This window comes from Macaca fascicularis, chromosome 4 (assembly GCF_037993035.2).
Source record: "Macaca fascicularis isolate 582-1 chromosome 4, T2T-MFA8v1.1".
Lineage (NCBI taxonomy): Eukaryota > Metazoa > Chordata > Mammalia > Primates > Cercopithecidae > Macaca > Macaca fascicularis.
Genome location: NC_088378.1, coordinates 39,310,464 through 39,326,603, shown reverse-complemented (window position 1 = coordinate 39,326,603; position 16,140 = coordinate 39,310,464). Strand labels below are relative to the sequence as shown.

General features: G+C 37.5%; 1 protein-coding gene across 31 annotated transcripts in view; it reads left to right on the top strand.

Moving 5' to 3' along the window:
- Positions 1-10,177, top strand: part of AHI1 (Abelson helper integration site 1) — a 223,579-nt gene extending 213,402 nt beyond the window's left edge. For 14 of the 31 annotated variants that reach the window (XM_074037078.1, XM_045391491.3, XM_045391494.3 and 11 more), the window contains 3 exons: positions 4,428-4,445; positions 4,654-4,756; positions 9,817-10,177. In XM_074037078.1, coding sequence (XP_073893179.1) covers positions 4,428-4,445; positions 4,654-4,756; positions 9,817-9,819 — 124 coding nt within the window. In that variant the 3' untranslated portion in view covers positions 9,820-10,177. The remainder of the gene's footprint in view (positions 1-4,427; positions 4,446-4,653; positions 4,757-9,816) is intronic. The other 17 variants (XR_012433458.1, XR_012433459.1, XM_074037079.1 and 14 more) reach the window with 6 other exon arrangements.
- The last annotated feature ends 5,963 nt before the right edge of the window (positions 10,178-16,140 follow it).

Genomic DNA, 16,140 nt, shown 5'->3' with positions numbered 1-16,140 from the left:
ATGTAGAGATATATCGTTGTGGTTTGATTTTGCATATCCCCAACAACTAATGATGTTAAGCATCCTTTAATGTGCTTACCTTCCATGCATACATCTTCTTTGGTGAAATTTCTGTTCAAATCTTTTACTCATTTGTATTAGGTTGTTTGTTTTATTAAGTTTTAAGTTATTTATATATTCTAAATATGTTCTTTGTCAACTATGTGATTTTCAGATATTTTTCCTAATCTCTGTTTTGCCTTTTTATTCTTTTAGCAGTGACTTTTGAAGAGCAAACTTTTTTACTTTGTTGAAGTCCCATTTATCAAATTTTTTCTTTTACAAATCATGCTTTAGTATAATATCTAAGAAACCTCTGCCAACCCAAGCCACTAAAGTTTTCTCTTATATTTTCTTGTAGAAGTTTTATAATTTTTTATTTAAGACTATGAACTGTTTTCAGTTAGTTTGTGTGTGTGATATGTGATGGGAATTTTGGATCAGAGTTTGCTTTTTTTCTTTTTTCTTTTTTTTTTTTTTTTTGCACTTGGATATCCAGTTGTTCCACCATCATTTGTTGAAAAACAACTCTGTCTCAACTGAATGGCCTTTGCACGTTTGTTGAAAATCAGCTTTTAATATATATGTGGGTCTGTTTATGGTCTATCTGTTATTTTTCTGTTTTTCTTTTGGGTTTTTTTGGGGAGGGTTGGTTGGTTGGTTGTTTTGAGGCAGAATCTCCCTTTGTCATCCAAGCTGGAGTGCAATGGCATGATCTTGGCTCACTGAAACCTCTGCCTCCAGGGTTCAAGCAATTCTCCTGCCTCAGCCACCGGAGTAGCTGGATTAATAGGCGTATACCACTACACAAGCTAATTTGGGGTTTTGTTTGTTTGTTTGTTTGTTTTATGAGACGGAGTCTCACACTGTCTCCCGGGCTGGAGTGCAGTGATGCAATCTCAACTCACTGCAACCTCCACCTCCCGGGTTCAGGTGATTCTCCTGCCTCAGCCTCCTGAGTAGCTGGGATTACAGGTGCACACCACAACACCCGGCTAATTTATTGTATTTTTAGTAGAGATGGGGTTTCACTATGTTGGCTAGGCTGATCTCAAACTCCTGGCCTCAAGTGATCCACCTGCCTCAGCCTCCCCAAGTGCTGGAATTGCAGGCATGAACCAAAGCACCCAGCCAATTGTTTTTCTATTTCTCCATCTTTATGCTACTACCACATTATTTTAATTACTGAGTAGTTTTGTAGTATGTCTTGAAATCAGATAATATTAGTCCTCCAACTTTGTCCTTTTCAAAGTTGGTTTGGCTATTTAATATTTAGGGTTCTTTCCATTTCCACATGAATTTTAGAATTAGCTTATGAATTTCTATAGCATATTCCAATTGATATTGCATTTAATCCAGATATTAATTTGGGGAGAATTGACATTTTAACAATATTCAATCATCTGAGTCATTAACATGATATATCTTTGCATTTATTTACAACTTCTTTATTTTCTCTTGGTAATGTTTTTTTGTTTTCAATGTGTAGGTCTTGGAAATACAGTGTATAGGTCTTTGGTTGATTTATTCCTACATATTTCTTATGTAAATGGTATTGTTTTTAAGTTTCAATTTACAGGTATTTGTCACTAGTTTATAGAAATACTACCGATGATTGTTTGTCGATCTTGTTTTATGCCACGCTACTAAACTCACTTGTTTGTTGTAATAGCTTTTAGTAGATTCCACGAGATAGTCTATGTAGACAATCATGCAAATAAAAAACAGTTTTCTTTCTTCACAATCTGGGTGACTTTAATTTTTTTTTTCACCCTGTTACACTGGGTAGAACCTCTAATACAGTGTTAAATAAAACTAGTGAGAATAGACATTCTTGTCTTGTTCCTGATCATGTGGGAAATGAATAGGAAAGCATTTGCTCTTTTACCATGAAGTATGATGTTATTCCAGGTTTTTTATAAATGCCCTTTATTAGGTAGTTTCCCTTTCCTAAGAGTTTTTGTCAGGAATAGATGTTTGATTTCTCAAATGTGTTTTTGCATTGGTTAAGTAATCTATGGTTTTTGTTTTTAAATTTCTTAATATGGTGAATTACACTGATATTCAAATGTTAAACCAACTTCGCGTTCCTGGGAGAAACCCTACTTAGTGGTGTGTTATCCTTTTTATAAATTGTTGAATTTGATTTGCTAAAATTTCCTTTAGAACTTCTTGCATTTTGTTCATGAGAAATATGGGTCTGTAATTTTTTTTGTAACATCTTAAGCTGATTTTGATAAGGAGATAATTCTGGCTTCATGGAACAAGTTGGGAAGAATTCCCACCTCTTCAATTTTCTGAAATAGTCTGTGTAGATTTAGTATTACTTCCTCCTTGTGTAATTTCTATTTCTTTATTCATATTCTCTATTTAGTGAGACAGTGCTCACACATTAGTTCTTTAGACATGTTTCCTTTAGTTCTTTGAACACATTTTTAATTATGAATTTTAAGTCTTTGTCTAGTAAGGCCAGTGTCTGGGCTTCCTCGGGGACAGTTCTGTTCATTGCTAGTAGGAATAAACACTGTTTGGGGCCTCAAGTAATTTTCCCAGATGTGTGCACACATCAGTTCTCTGCTGGATACTTGAGGGGAACCTTTGCGGATATTCATTGTCTGTGGCTCAGTATCTTGAAAGTTGTTGTTTCATGTGTTTTGTTCAGGTTTTGTTGTTGTTGTTTTAGACGAGAGGTAAATCTAGTTCCTCCTACTCTATCTGGGCTACAAGCAAAGGTCTAGATGTTCTATGTATTTTCAAGGTAGCTTTTTGATAGATTGTGTATAGATTGTGAGAGATAAAAGAACAAAGAGGATCACTACAGTCTGATCTTCCTAGAGTGGGCTTTAGTGGTCAGAGAAAGCCAAAGAGGAAGACAGCATTGAAGACCATATAGACACCACGGAGTAAACAAGAAGAATAGGGCCTAGAAGTCAGGAGCTAAGGCACAAAAGTATGGCAGTGCCTGGGATACCCTCAGACCAGCAAGTATGCATGGGGTCTCGTGTGTGTGTGTGTGTGTGTGTGTGTGTGTGTGTGTGTGTGTGTGTCTGTCTGTCCAGATATTTAAACATTTCACCTAAAAGAAATGCAGATTTCTGACTTCTTGAAAATAATCTGGAGTTCTGGACCTCAGCTCTACATTCTTTGATGACATCCATCAATGAGCTGAGATGGACTGCCTCCTTTAGATGAGTCATCCATTCTCCAGTTTGCCACAGTCCATTGTATCATTGTCTCTGCTGTATTATCTTTGGCTTGCTTCCCTTATTCACCTTATCAGTATAGAATATAGATTCCTTGGAAATAAGGCCAAAAGGGCACACTTCAGAAAGATTAAAATTGTGTGTTATCAGTGTTTTTTTCCAGAACTTAACCTTTCCTTTGTTCTTTTATCATTGTATCTAAATTTACTGTCGTTTCTTGTTTGTAATTTCTGACCTTTTCATTCTCAGTCATCTGACTTCATTTCACTTACTTATACATTTCTTTGTTAGTCTATTCAGGGTGCCACAGAGAATACCACAGACTTCATTGCTTAAACTACAGAAACTTATTTTCACATAGTTCTGGGGGCTAGAAGTCCCAAGATCAAAGTGCCAGCAGGATTGGTTTCCATTGAGGCCTCTCTTCCTGGCTTGGAGATGTCTGCCTTCTCGTTGTATCCTCATGTGGCCTCTTCTCTATGCAAAAAGAGCACGCTTTTCATCTTTCTCGTCTTCTGAGGATACTAGTCTTATTAGATTAGAGCCGCACTCTTCTGACTCCATTTAACCTTAGTTATCTCCCTAGAAGCCCCTGTCTCCAAATACAGTTACATTAGGAGTTCAGGTGTCAACATATGAATTTGGGGGAAATATCATTTGGTTCACAAGAATCTCTATTCAGTCCTATTTAATACCTGATTTTGAAATTCTTGCATCTTTTTCAAGCTCCTCTCACCATTCCTAGACAACTTAGAGAGAAGATACTCTCTTCCATTCTTGTTTTCCTTTTTTTTTCATTGCTTTTGTGTTTTCTTTCTCCTAATATAAAGTGCATTACTACACACTCATCCACAAAACATTTGTTTTATATTTTGCTGTTGCCATTGAATCATTTGGAAATCTACATTGCTCATTCCACAGATCAGGATGTTACAGCTTTCTTATATATAAACTTCCTTCATTTCTTTTCTTGTCATTAATGAATGTCCTGTACTTTTACGTGTGTGTGTGGGGGGGGGGTGTGTGTGTGTGTTTCCACCTAAGTTGGTAGAACTTTCCGATTTTTCCCAGGCATCTAATATTTTTCTGAGACAGATGAAATTTATCTTATTCTGTAAGTCCACAGATAATAGTTTAAGATTTTGACATTTATTTTATGCTTGTCCTTTTATCATGGCTAAAAAGGAGCTCAACCAGCCAAAGGTTTGTCTGTTTACATTATTTTAAGCAGCTCCCTGTCTCTCACCCCCGTGTATACTTGTTAGTTCTGCCGGATGTTTTTCTCTGTCATATCCTCACATTTATCCCCATTTTTATTTCCACTGCCACGTCCCTAGATCAAAGCTTCATCTGAGCCTTTACCTCAGCTCTCTTTTATTGGCTCCTTCTTTCTGATCTTTCCCTCCTATAGTTCTGAAATGAGCAAAGAACAGAGCCATGAGGACCAAGGACACACAATGGAAACACAGGTGAGGAAGAACGAGCAAGCAGGCCAAAAAGTCACTCTAATAGAGGTAAGGGGAAAACCAATGGAAAGTTGTGCTATATTGTCAACAGGAAAAGATTTAGGAAAGCATGGTCAGCAAGGACAAATACCAGAGAGAAACAAGGACTGACAAGTCCCATTTGGGATCTGTAACCAGGAGGCCATTTGCGACCTTGGAGAAGATAGTTTTGATGGAGAAACCCGGAAGCATAAATCAGATTGTCTCCAGCCCAAAGGGAAAAAGACTGTAAGAATAGTCTTACTCTCTTTAGAAGCTGGAATTTAAAGGAGAGAAAAGCCTAGGCGGTAACTAGTGGAAAACACAGGGTATAGAGAAGATCTTTATACGAGAGGAATGACAAGAATATTTACAAACTGAAAGAGCCACTTGAGAAGGAGCCATCTGCGGTGTGGGAGCCGAGTGACAGTCCCAGGGGGCCTAAGGAAATGCAGAGGATCACTGCTCAAGAGTGGGCCACTTTTTCTACTGAGACAGGCCAGTGGGAAAATGTGTTTGGATGGTAGGGGTTGGTGTATAAGAAAGGCAGGAAAGGCCTGCCAGAAGGCCTTTTCTCTATTAAGTAGAAGTGAAGTTTCTGTTGAAAGTGAAACTCCGGGCCGGGCGCGGTGGCTCACGCCTGTAATCCCAGCACTTTGGGAGGCCGAGGCGGGCGGATCACGAGGTCAGGAGATCGAGACCATCCTGGCTAACAAGGTGAAACCCCGTCTCTACTAAAAATACAAAAAATTAGCCGGGCGCGGTGGCAGGCACCTGTAGTCCCAGCTACTCGGGAGGCTGAAGCAGGAGAATGACGTGAACCCGGGGGGCGGAGCTTGCAGTGAGCAGAGATCGTGTCACTGCACTCCAGCCTGAGCGACAGAGCCAGACTCCATCTCAAAAAAAAAGAAAGTGAAATGTTACAAAGCTGTTCATGTCCACATTTATGAATTTGTCATTTTGTAGGAACTAGATTCAAAATTTTCATATTTTTATTTTTCCATTGTAGAAAACTAAAATCTAATTGTACAGAAGCATATAGATGAATTAGAAGCATATAGATTATATAATCATGGGCTAATGAATGATTTTTAACCTTGATACCAGAATTGGATAACATTATAAAACAGATTTTTAAATAATGGAAACTTTAAAATTATGCAGGTCAAAAAGAAAAAACATCATAGAATTTTTAAATGAACGGTAACTTGGAATGGAAGAGATTTATCCATAAAAGAGTAATACTTTTTTTTTTTTTTTTTTTTTTTTTTGAGACATCTTGCTCTGTCACCCAGGTTAGAATACAGTGGTGCAATCTCAGCTTACTGCAATCTCCACCTCCCGGGTTCATGTGATTCTCCTGCCTCAGCCTCCTGAGTAGCTGGGACTACAGGCACACATCACCACACCCAGCTAATTTTTGTATTTTTAGTAGAGACAGGGTTTTGCCTTGTTGCCCAGGCTGGTCTTGATTTCCTGACTTCAAGCATCAGGCCTCCCAAAGTGCTGGGATTACAGGTATGAGCCACTGCACCTGGCCAGGAGTAATACCCTTAACAAACAAAATGCTCTAAGAGGAGCTTTTTCAACAAGAAAAAAAAAATACAGCAGTAGAAAGATGGGACAAAGATATACAGGACATTCTTAAAGAATTCTTAAAGGGATAGATATAAATGGCCACAGACATATGAAAAATGTTTACCATCCCTTGATCAAATTAATGAAAATTAAAACAATAAAACAAGACGATATTTTACCCTTTCAAAATGACAAGTTTCAAACTTACGATACATACCTAGTATTGATGAGAAAATGGGATGTGGGTTCCTGCTTACACTGCTGGTAATACTATAAGATCGATCCATTCTTTGTGGAGTATAATTAGGTAATATATTGGGGTTTTTTTGTTTTGTTTTGTTTTCAAAATGTGCATGTCTTTGACCTAACAGTTCAACTTCAAGGAATCTCTTGTAGGAAAGTATTCAAGTATACATGGAAAGATTTAGTTAAAAGGCTACTCCTTCGAGCAGTATTTTCAAAATAAAGGGTTGATTAAAATATGAAATATTTATATAACAGAATATCATATGGTTATTATTCATCATATTATGGAAGTATTTCTATGGACATGAAAATATCTTTATGATTTTTAAGTAAAAGATTATAAAATAGTTTATATAATATACATCAAAAGACATCAATAATTATATGAGTAGTAAGATTATGGTGATTTTTTTTCTTCTGTTTTAACTTTGTGTATTTTCTAATTTATCTACTTAGTGTATATTTACTACTCGATCATTTCTTTCAAAATGAATGTAATTGTTAGAAATTTTCTAATACAGCCTGTTGTTTCTACATTTAAAGAAACCAAGGTTTCAAAGTTACAACTACAAAGTGCCTGAGCTAGGAATTAATCTTCTTGATCCCAAGTTCAGGGCTGTTTTACACATTGCTTTGTATATGAACTCTGATTAGATGGGCAGTGCTTCCAGTCAGGGGCTATTATTTAATACACACTCACATTTTTTTCCTCCCCTGCACTTAGCCTGGTGTCTTGCCACAGAAGTAAACCTTCAGGAAAGATCTATTGGATTGAATGTCTTGTGGGATAAGGTCCAGGTTTTTTTGTTGTGTTTTGTTTTTATTTTTGTTTTTTCGAGAGGGAACCTTGCTGTGTTGCCCAGGCTGGACTGCAGTGGTGCAATCTCAGCTCACTGTAACTTCCGCCTCCTGGATTCAAGTGATTCTCCTGCCTCAGCCTCCTGCGTAGCTGGGATTACAGGCACCCACCATCACACCTGGCTAATTTTTGTATTTTAGTAGAGATGGGGTTTCACCATGTTGGCCAGGCTGGTCTTGAACTCCTGACCTCAAGTGATCCACCCGCCTCAGCCTCCCAAAATGCTGGGATGACGGGCATGAGCCACGATGCCCAGCCACGGCCCAGAATTTTTATGAATCTTATTCCCCAGACATAACATACACACAAACACTTTCCTAGTTTCATACTTGTTTTCGTAAGCTTGTTAAGAAGAATGTTTCTTTCTCTTTTCATCACAAGAGCCTTTAAAAAGGCCTTTGCTTCGTTACTTTCTTCCTCTGTTAGATTATAGAGATACTTTATGAGAAGATAGAGAGGGAATGGCTTTGCATTTATTCTTGTCTTTTGGTTAGATGTCTTCTTCTCCCTCTTTCAGCACATCCCTGTTGTCTCCTAGCTTCCAGGTCCCTTTGCTGTTAGCATTCATCAAGCCAGTGTGCCACTCTTGATTTTCCTCCCATCGTCAGGAGGGGTGGGCCAATGTCCGAAGGGTGCACTTGACCATCTTTATTCTGTCTCTTTTCTCCCTTTTATGCGCCATCTTTGTCATTCTCTATCCAGTGTGTTTCTTCCTCTTCTAAGTCTGAATCATTTCCCTCAAAGATGTTATCTTTGCTGCCTACTTTAGATTTTTCGAGTTGAATTTCTCTTTGGGTTCCTCTCCTGAAGGTCCTTCTGGCTTCTCTGTTTACTTCTCACAGTGCAGTCACCACCTGATGGATTTCCCTTGTCCTACATCTTCTGCACGTGCAGGATCCATCTCACTAATTTCCAGCTGTTGTTCTCTCCTTCTCCCCCTTCCCTTTTCTGTTTTTCTTATTCTTTGTTGTCCTCGAGCTACCACGAACTCTTCCTCTCACTTTGTTTTTTCTTATTCTTCCTCTGAGATCCTTTACCCTCCTCACTGCCTTTTGCGTGTGACTTTAGCCCAGCCTTCATTGAAACTGCTTTCTTTTCCATTTTTATCAGATCCTAATTTGGTGAAAGTTCTATGTACTTTTTCTGTTTATGTACAGGGAGACTTTTTTTGCCCCTAGTGATACTATACCTTGGCATCTGTACCATTTTTATACTCAACTTCATGTGCATTCATGAACTTCCCTGGAACATATTTTTGGGCTTCTATATATGATACAAGCTTACCTGGAGTAGCTCCATTTAACAAATTTAAAATCAAGAAACATCAAGTAACATAGAATTTTTTGCCCCTCATGTGTAAATGTTTTTTATATGAAAAGATAGGCCGACCATTGATTTAAGATTGGGCCTGTTCCTTAAAGCACAGGTGTCCCCAACCCCTCCTGTGTCCCCAGGGAAAGCCCTTCGGGAATGGTTAGCTGCTGCCCTTTCTTGCCACAATGTGCCAGCTGTCACTTTTCTCAGGAGTGGTCGATAGAGTTGACTACTACCTTAACCAGATTTGCCATCATTCTGAAACTGCCATGTGTTTTCTAAGGACAACCCGGTGTTAAGCCTTTCTCTTTAGAGGAAGGACAGTAACCTTTTTGTGTAAGTCCGGAACTCATCGATGCTGTATGAATGATTGCATTAAAAAATGTTAGGTTTAGCCCCACTAGTTTATCTCACACTAGTTGTAGTGCAAATACTACCTGCTCTCTAAGGAAGCAACTTCTTATTTCATCTGCATATTGGTTCTTGATTTTTATGAATTGTATAATTTGTTCTACATCAGAGCCACATCTAGATGCTTAATTGTTGCTAGTCTTGATCAATCAGAAATGAGACAACCCATTTTTTAATTGATTTGAAAAATGTAATAACCTAATTATATAAGTAGGCATAGCTTAGACTAAATGAAAGAATGCTATTTAATAAAATTATCTATGGTCCTTTCGAATCAGTAACCCTGAATATCATTCATGGGGACTTTTTTTTCCCATTGAATGAAGAATTTCATATACTCTGATTGCCTGCTCTTCATTTCTGGAAGTTACTCATGGTTTGGAGTTTTTAGTGTCTGTATTTGGGAATTGTATTTATTTCTTGCTTACATTAACCTGTCAATGCAGGAGCAGGCCTTAAACAATTGCTAATAATTCAAAGAGATGCTAACAATATGTTTGAGAGGCAAACTAGAAGATAGGAAATTAGTATTTTGGTCTTTTTTGGTTGTGTTTGTATGTGTTTGTGTTTTACACAGTGTCTTTTATCACCTGTGCTATTGCCTGAGCACACTAAGATTTGGTTGTATTCAGAAGACATTATTCAAATTTGTTTAGTACATGTTGTATATTTTTCTTTCCAGTAAAGAATTGAAGAAAAGTGAAGAGATGCCCAAATGCACAGAGGTGAAAATGACAGATTAAACCAAATGGAATTTCTCTTCAGAGTTCAGAATTTTCACATACTAAGGAGGAAGAAAGGATCCACTACTTCTTGTTCTTATGAATGACTCTAGAAAAATCAGAATCAAGTTGTGGGCAGAAAAATCAATGTGACCTTTGAGCTCAATTGTTATAAACCATTGCGATTGTTGTTGGTCCAAGTATTGGTACTTATATTGGTAGTAATTGCATCATAGTTACATTACCAGTGTTGGAAAACTCATGAAGAAAACACTGTAATTGCTACTCAGCAAATGTGAATAAAAGGTGTTTGCATTATTAGGATGTCTGTTAAGTAATCATTTAATATTATTATATTGGTAATGTGGTTATATATGTGGTGTTATGCCCAGAATATGAAGTGTCTGCTTTTGAAATTCACTTTATTCAAAAGAGAAGCAGCTGGCTGGGCACGGTGCCTCACACCTGTAATCCCAGCACTTTAGGAGGCCAAGGTGGGTGGATCACCTAAGGTCAGGAGTTCAAGACCAGCCTGACCGACGTGGTGAAACCCCGTCTCTACTAAAAATACAAATATTAGCCGGGCGTCGTGGCAGGCGCCTGTAATCCCAACTACTGAGGCAGGAGAATCACCCAGGAGGCAGAGGTTGCAGTGAGCCGAGATCATGCCATTGCACTCCAGCCTGGGCAACAGAGCAAACGTCTGTCTCCAAAAAACAAAAAAGATAACCAGCTTTAGAATATGGCATATTCAAAATGGTTACAGTATCAAAGACATTAAAAGAAAACAATTTACTTTCTAATTAAAAGTTTGTGTTTTTTAAGAATGAATCCTGTAGGTAACTTCATACACCTAAACTAAAAGTGATTTTTGGCTGGACTGACAACAGTGTTCCAAATGTCTTTACTTTTTAAAAAAGGCATTTCGCCAGGCGCGGTGGCTCAAGCCTGTAATCCCAGCACTTTGGGAGGCTGAGACGGGCAGATCACGAGGTCAGGAGATCGAGACCATCCTGGCTAACACGGTGAAACCCCGTCTCTACTAAAAAATACAAAAAACTAGCCGGGTGTGGTGGCGGGTGCCTGTAGTCCCAGCTACTTGGGAGGCTGAGGCAGGAGAATGGCGTGAACCCAGGAGGCAGAGCTTGCAGTGAGCTGAGATCCGGCCACTGCACTCCAGCCCGGGCAACAGAGCGAGACTCCGTCTCAAAAAAAATAATAATAAAATAAAATAAAAAAGGCATTTCATATTTAAGCACATACCTATTTTGTAGACTTACATTGTTTAATATTTATTTTAATCTTAATATTTTTACATTATTATATTGCATTTATTTATTTCTAAGTTCCAGAATAATAGCATCATTATTATAGATTATATGTTTTGAAGTTAGATATTATAATAGGGTATTCATTTTTTGTTCTTTTCTTGACTCCTTTCTCAACTGTGTGATAAGGTCTGCTGATAAAATATTTAACCCCAAGAAAGTGAAAACTAATGTAAAATTAGAAAGACTTATCCAAATTAGACAGTCAATTCCATTAAAATAAGAAGTGAGAAAAACAATGTTGGGCATTGAGGTGTAAATTTTACCCAGTGTGAAATATCTTCTAATAAAAATATATTTGGCTCTTATCCCTGCACATGTTGTAGAGGCATAAAAATTGGTAAACATGTCCCTGCTGTGTAGAACTTTTAAAAAAGGCATTTTTCAAAGTGTTGAGTGGCATTGATAACTGTTGAAGCCTGAAGCCATCAGCGCAAAAGTCTGTTCTGATGGCACTGAGTTTTTATTGTTCTGGATGCATAAGTCTGTGCATCAGGTACAGCTGGGCCCAGCCAGCTTGAGTCACTCTTGTACAAGCTTGTTTTTTTCTGTCTTGTGAAGGCCCTTTATAATTTAAAAATAAAAATATCTGTTTCTCTGCAGTTTCAGCTCATAATTTTGAGATATGTGTTGATTTTCTGATGGAATCACCAAGAATTTCAACAGGTTTAGAAATAATTTAAGATGAATGAAAACTATATCGGGGGAGCTAAGCATTTGCTAAGATCTTGAGGTTTATATGAAAAATGAAGGGTTATTTTTATATTGCAACTACTAAAGACAAAAATAGCAGTTGAAGCAAACACCAGGAAAATTTGGCTCTACTGAAAGCCCAGTCCTTTTCCCCTTTGTCTTGCTGACAAAGTAAGACTAGGGTTATGTTCATGAATAGATTAATAAAGGTCTTTACCACTCAATCTGAGATGAGATGCGGTGAGGGAGATCATGACAGTGCCCTCTAAGCAGTAGATCCAGCTGATAATCAAGCAGAAAATCAAACACCAGAATCCATTTGATGATGTATGGCATTAAACATTTCCTTATATCAAATTGGGTTTGTTTTATCTTTATTCTGAAAGTATTGAATTTTATCCCATGTCATCTCTTTTCTCCAAACAAGTAACAATTTGACATTATCTTCTTCTATATCTAAATAATATTTTTAAACCATTGTTAGAAACGCACTTCCCAATTATTGATCCAACTCTGTCTTGAAGATTAACGTTTCTTCAGTATTGAAATAATACTGTGTATAGGACTTGGAAAGCTAGAATAAAAATCAAGTTTTTAAAAGACTTAAAACATGAAATATTTTACACAATGCAAATGTATGTGTAAAATGCATATTTTAAATGAAATCAGTGCTTTTAAATGGCTAACACTTGGTACTTCTGAAATCTTGTGCAGGGTTTCTGTCACATACAAATGAATACTTGACCTTAATATTATCTTTAAGTTATAGAAGAATTTAATTAAAGAAAGATATCTTTTCTTTAGGAAGCTCAGCAAGACTATGTTTGAGAAATACTTACCATTTTATAGCTTCATGTGACATGTTGTCACTTTAGTCATATATTTAGCCATAAATATTTTTAAAAGGAAGTTCTAGAAACTATAACAAAAGTTTGTGACCTTACATTTTTATATGTATTCAAATGATTTCCATCTGATGGCCATACCTGTTTAGTGAATTATGGAAACATTTTTAAGCAATCCACATGTTTTAAGCTATATATTTCTTCGTTTCTATTTAATTGAACTGTATCGAAAATAATCCCCAAATCTTCACTTTATTATGTACATGACCTCATTTACTCTTCACATCAAATCCATTAGATAGATAAAATCTTCCCTGCTCTACAACTAAGGAAACCAAGTTCTGAAGGTTAAGTAACTTCTCCAACTGCACAACTCCAGCCACTGCTAGCTGCAAATGGAGATGTCAGACTCCACTGGGTGATCTGTAAAGTACTGGATCTCAGTTGCTGTGGAGAGGAAAATGCTGATACTTGGAGATGACAGCACACACAAGAGTAAGGAAGCAGTTGGCATGTACCTATGACCACACTCAGGGACTAGAAACATCTCAAATGTTTGTCATTCAACAGTGACCTAAATAAAATATATCTGAGTGAATTATTTTTTAAAAAACTGATCTTTTTTTATTAGATAACTATTTTAGTAAATCTTTACTCCATACTATAATTATGTTAAGAAACAGATTCTATAGAATCAAACTAATTACATGTACAGTAACATTTTATTCCAGAAACCGAAAAGGCGCCATTCCAGTCATATATGAGATAATAAAAACATCAAGAAGCACGTCAATCAAAAGGCTGTGTTGACTGGAGAACTCATTCTATGGATGGACACAATTATCTGCAGGAGAATTGAATGTCAGCATCATTTAGGGTTAACAATAGACTAACTAGGCAAAAGCAGACAGCTACTCTCTGCAGAGACCCAGGAAGCAAACTTGGTAATGAGGCACTTCATTCTTCATATCCTTCTGCTCTAATTATTAAAGTGAATAGGAAATACTTTAAACTAAGGCGGGAACTGGATAACAAAAACATTTGTTTTGTAAACACAAAGAATGCTATTTTTCTAATGATCCCCTTCAAATCTACATCAGGCATATGTTGTGAGCAGTCTGTTTTCTAAAGTTGCTCTTCTAACACCTCAAATTCATACTGATTATAGATGGGTTATTTCCGTCTCAAAAAGCTGGGGAAGCTAGTGCTGCTAAGAATCAACCATTTTAGTTTCTCCTCAGTCTAAAAAAAAAGGGATATGTACACACATAATTCATGTTCTATCTCTTATCACTTAGGTCAAAATGGTCCAATATATACTTCAGTGTTCTTTCTAAAAATACTAAACAGTATGATTTGTACTCACTATAGTTCATTTCTTCTTAAAAATCATTTGAGCCCAGTGAAAGAATAGAAGAAAATTTAAGAATGGTTTCTTTATAAAACATGTATATAAGTAAACTCAAATATTGCCAATCAAAGGATGATTTCTTAACATTGCTTGGAGGGGAGATGTTAGTGAAGATAAGAAAAAAAAATAGTCTGAAAGGAGGAAAAAGCAAGAAGTTGAGGAACATAACTTGCTGCCAGAGCAAAAATAAGCAACTGAAGCTTGCGCAAAGTGGTCACAAGACTAAAGGAAGAAGGTTCCCTGGAGAAAAGTTTGGTAGCTTCAGTTTAGTTTTTTGATGTTTTCAGCTGAGAATCAGTATTTAAGGTTTTTTTGTCTTAAATTTGTTCACAGGGCCATTCTGTATAAATGCTCCACATAATTTTTCCTGAACTATGATTTTTTAATAAAAAGCACAATAATGTGTTTAACCATCCCTGCCTATTATACAAAAGTTAATGTTCAGAAGTGTCTACTGATGCTACTTTTAGCAACTAAATATTTCCATGGTGGTAAAGAAATATCAGTAAAATCTATGCACTTTAAGCACGTCGAATTCTTATACTTATCATGTGTGCAGGCAGAGTACATAATAAACTAGTCTATAGCAGCTGTAAATTTCTGAGGATTTATCTAACCACAAATACATTGAAATGGGGAAATGGGTCTATATTAAACTATGCAAGATGCTGCTGGAGCTTTGCCATTTCTGCAACATCCTGTAATTAATTTATCATGACAGGTCTGGCAAACTGAAACATCCAATACACTTGCGACAGACTGTTATACTATAGTTGTTAGACATCCTGTAGTCACATTAAGTGAAGGTAGATTTTTTTTTTTTTTTTTTTGCCTTCATACATGAATATAGGGCCGTTATATTTAGGGTACCCTGTAGCCAAGGACAGACTTGCAATTTTTGAATTTCAGAATAACAATATATAGAATATGGAAAATATCCCCGACTGAAATTATGAGTTCAGTTTCTTCTCTGCCATGTGTGGTCTTTTCCTGAAGAGGGACAGTCCTGGGAAGGGGAACGATACAATTTGGTCAGCGCTTCCCATGCATGTGTCCCTCGGGCTAGCTAGGATGGACTCTCTCCTGGAAGATTTGAAGGTCAGCTCTCTTGGTTGTCTCTCCAACACATTCTTTTCCTGTAAGCCAAGCTCACAAGACCAGCTTCTGTGTGCCAGCCTCTTTTGGAAGCTGCAGTCCCGCCATTTGCAAACTTAAAGTACAAATAAATATAGAAATTATTCCTGCTCCAACCTCATCCAATCCAGAGAAATAAGAAAATGTAAAGCTTGTGGGGGTTTTTGGCCAAAATAGATCCTATCTAACAATATGTTCTATGTCAGATCATATCAGTGTGAAAGAAAGAGCCGCTCTTGATTTGGTGTGTGTAATTTGATGAGGGTAAAATAGTGACTGACGCTAAGGATGGAGCTGTGTAGTAAACGAGCCTTCTTGCTCCAGGAGTGAAGTGAAGATACTTCCCATGAAAAGTGAGACCTATATTGTATGATGGTCCACAGCCTTGCCCATTTCCTAGGGAAGATCAGAGTTTCTCAGTCTACAAACAAGTGGGGTCAAGGGGGTCTGAGAACCTTAAATCTGGACATTTCAGTGAGAGGGAAAAGATGTTAGGGAAAGGTCCCAAGTGATGGAGAATGAGTCCTGCTCTGTGGGAAAGAGGTGAGAAGCTGGGCAAGGGGCCTCAAGTGGTCCCAGCCTGCTTACTGCAGGTTAACCGTAAACACTTGACTGTATTTTCTTTCTTTGTCCTTACGATTGGAAATGGATCCTGTCTCGGAAGACCTAAAAGGTTTGTTGCTCGGCTTAAGTTTTAAAAGAAAAGCATCCAGCAGATCCCCAAACCGAGCAGCTCAAGGGAAATGTGAATGAGAGACCACGGAAGAGAAGCTCGTGTGCCCTCCCGCTTCCTGCACCAGAAGGTCCTCCTCCAGAGCTATTCCATGTCAGAGTTGGGGAGGGTGTGCCCAAAAACACGAGAACGAAGACCCT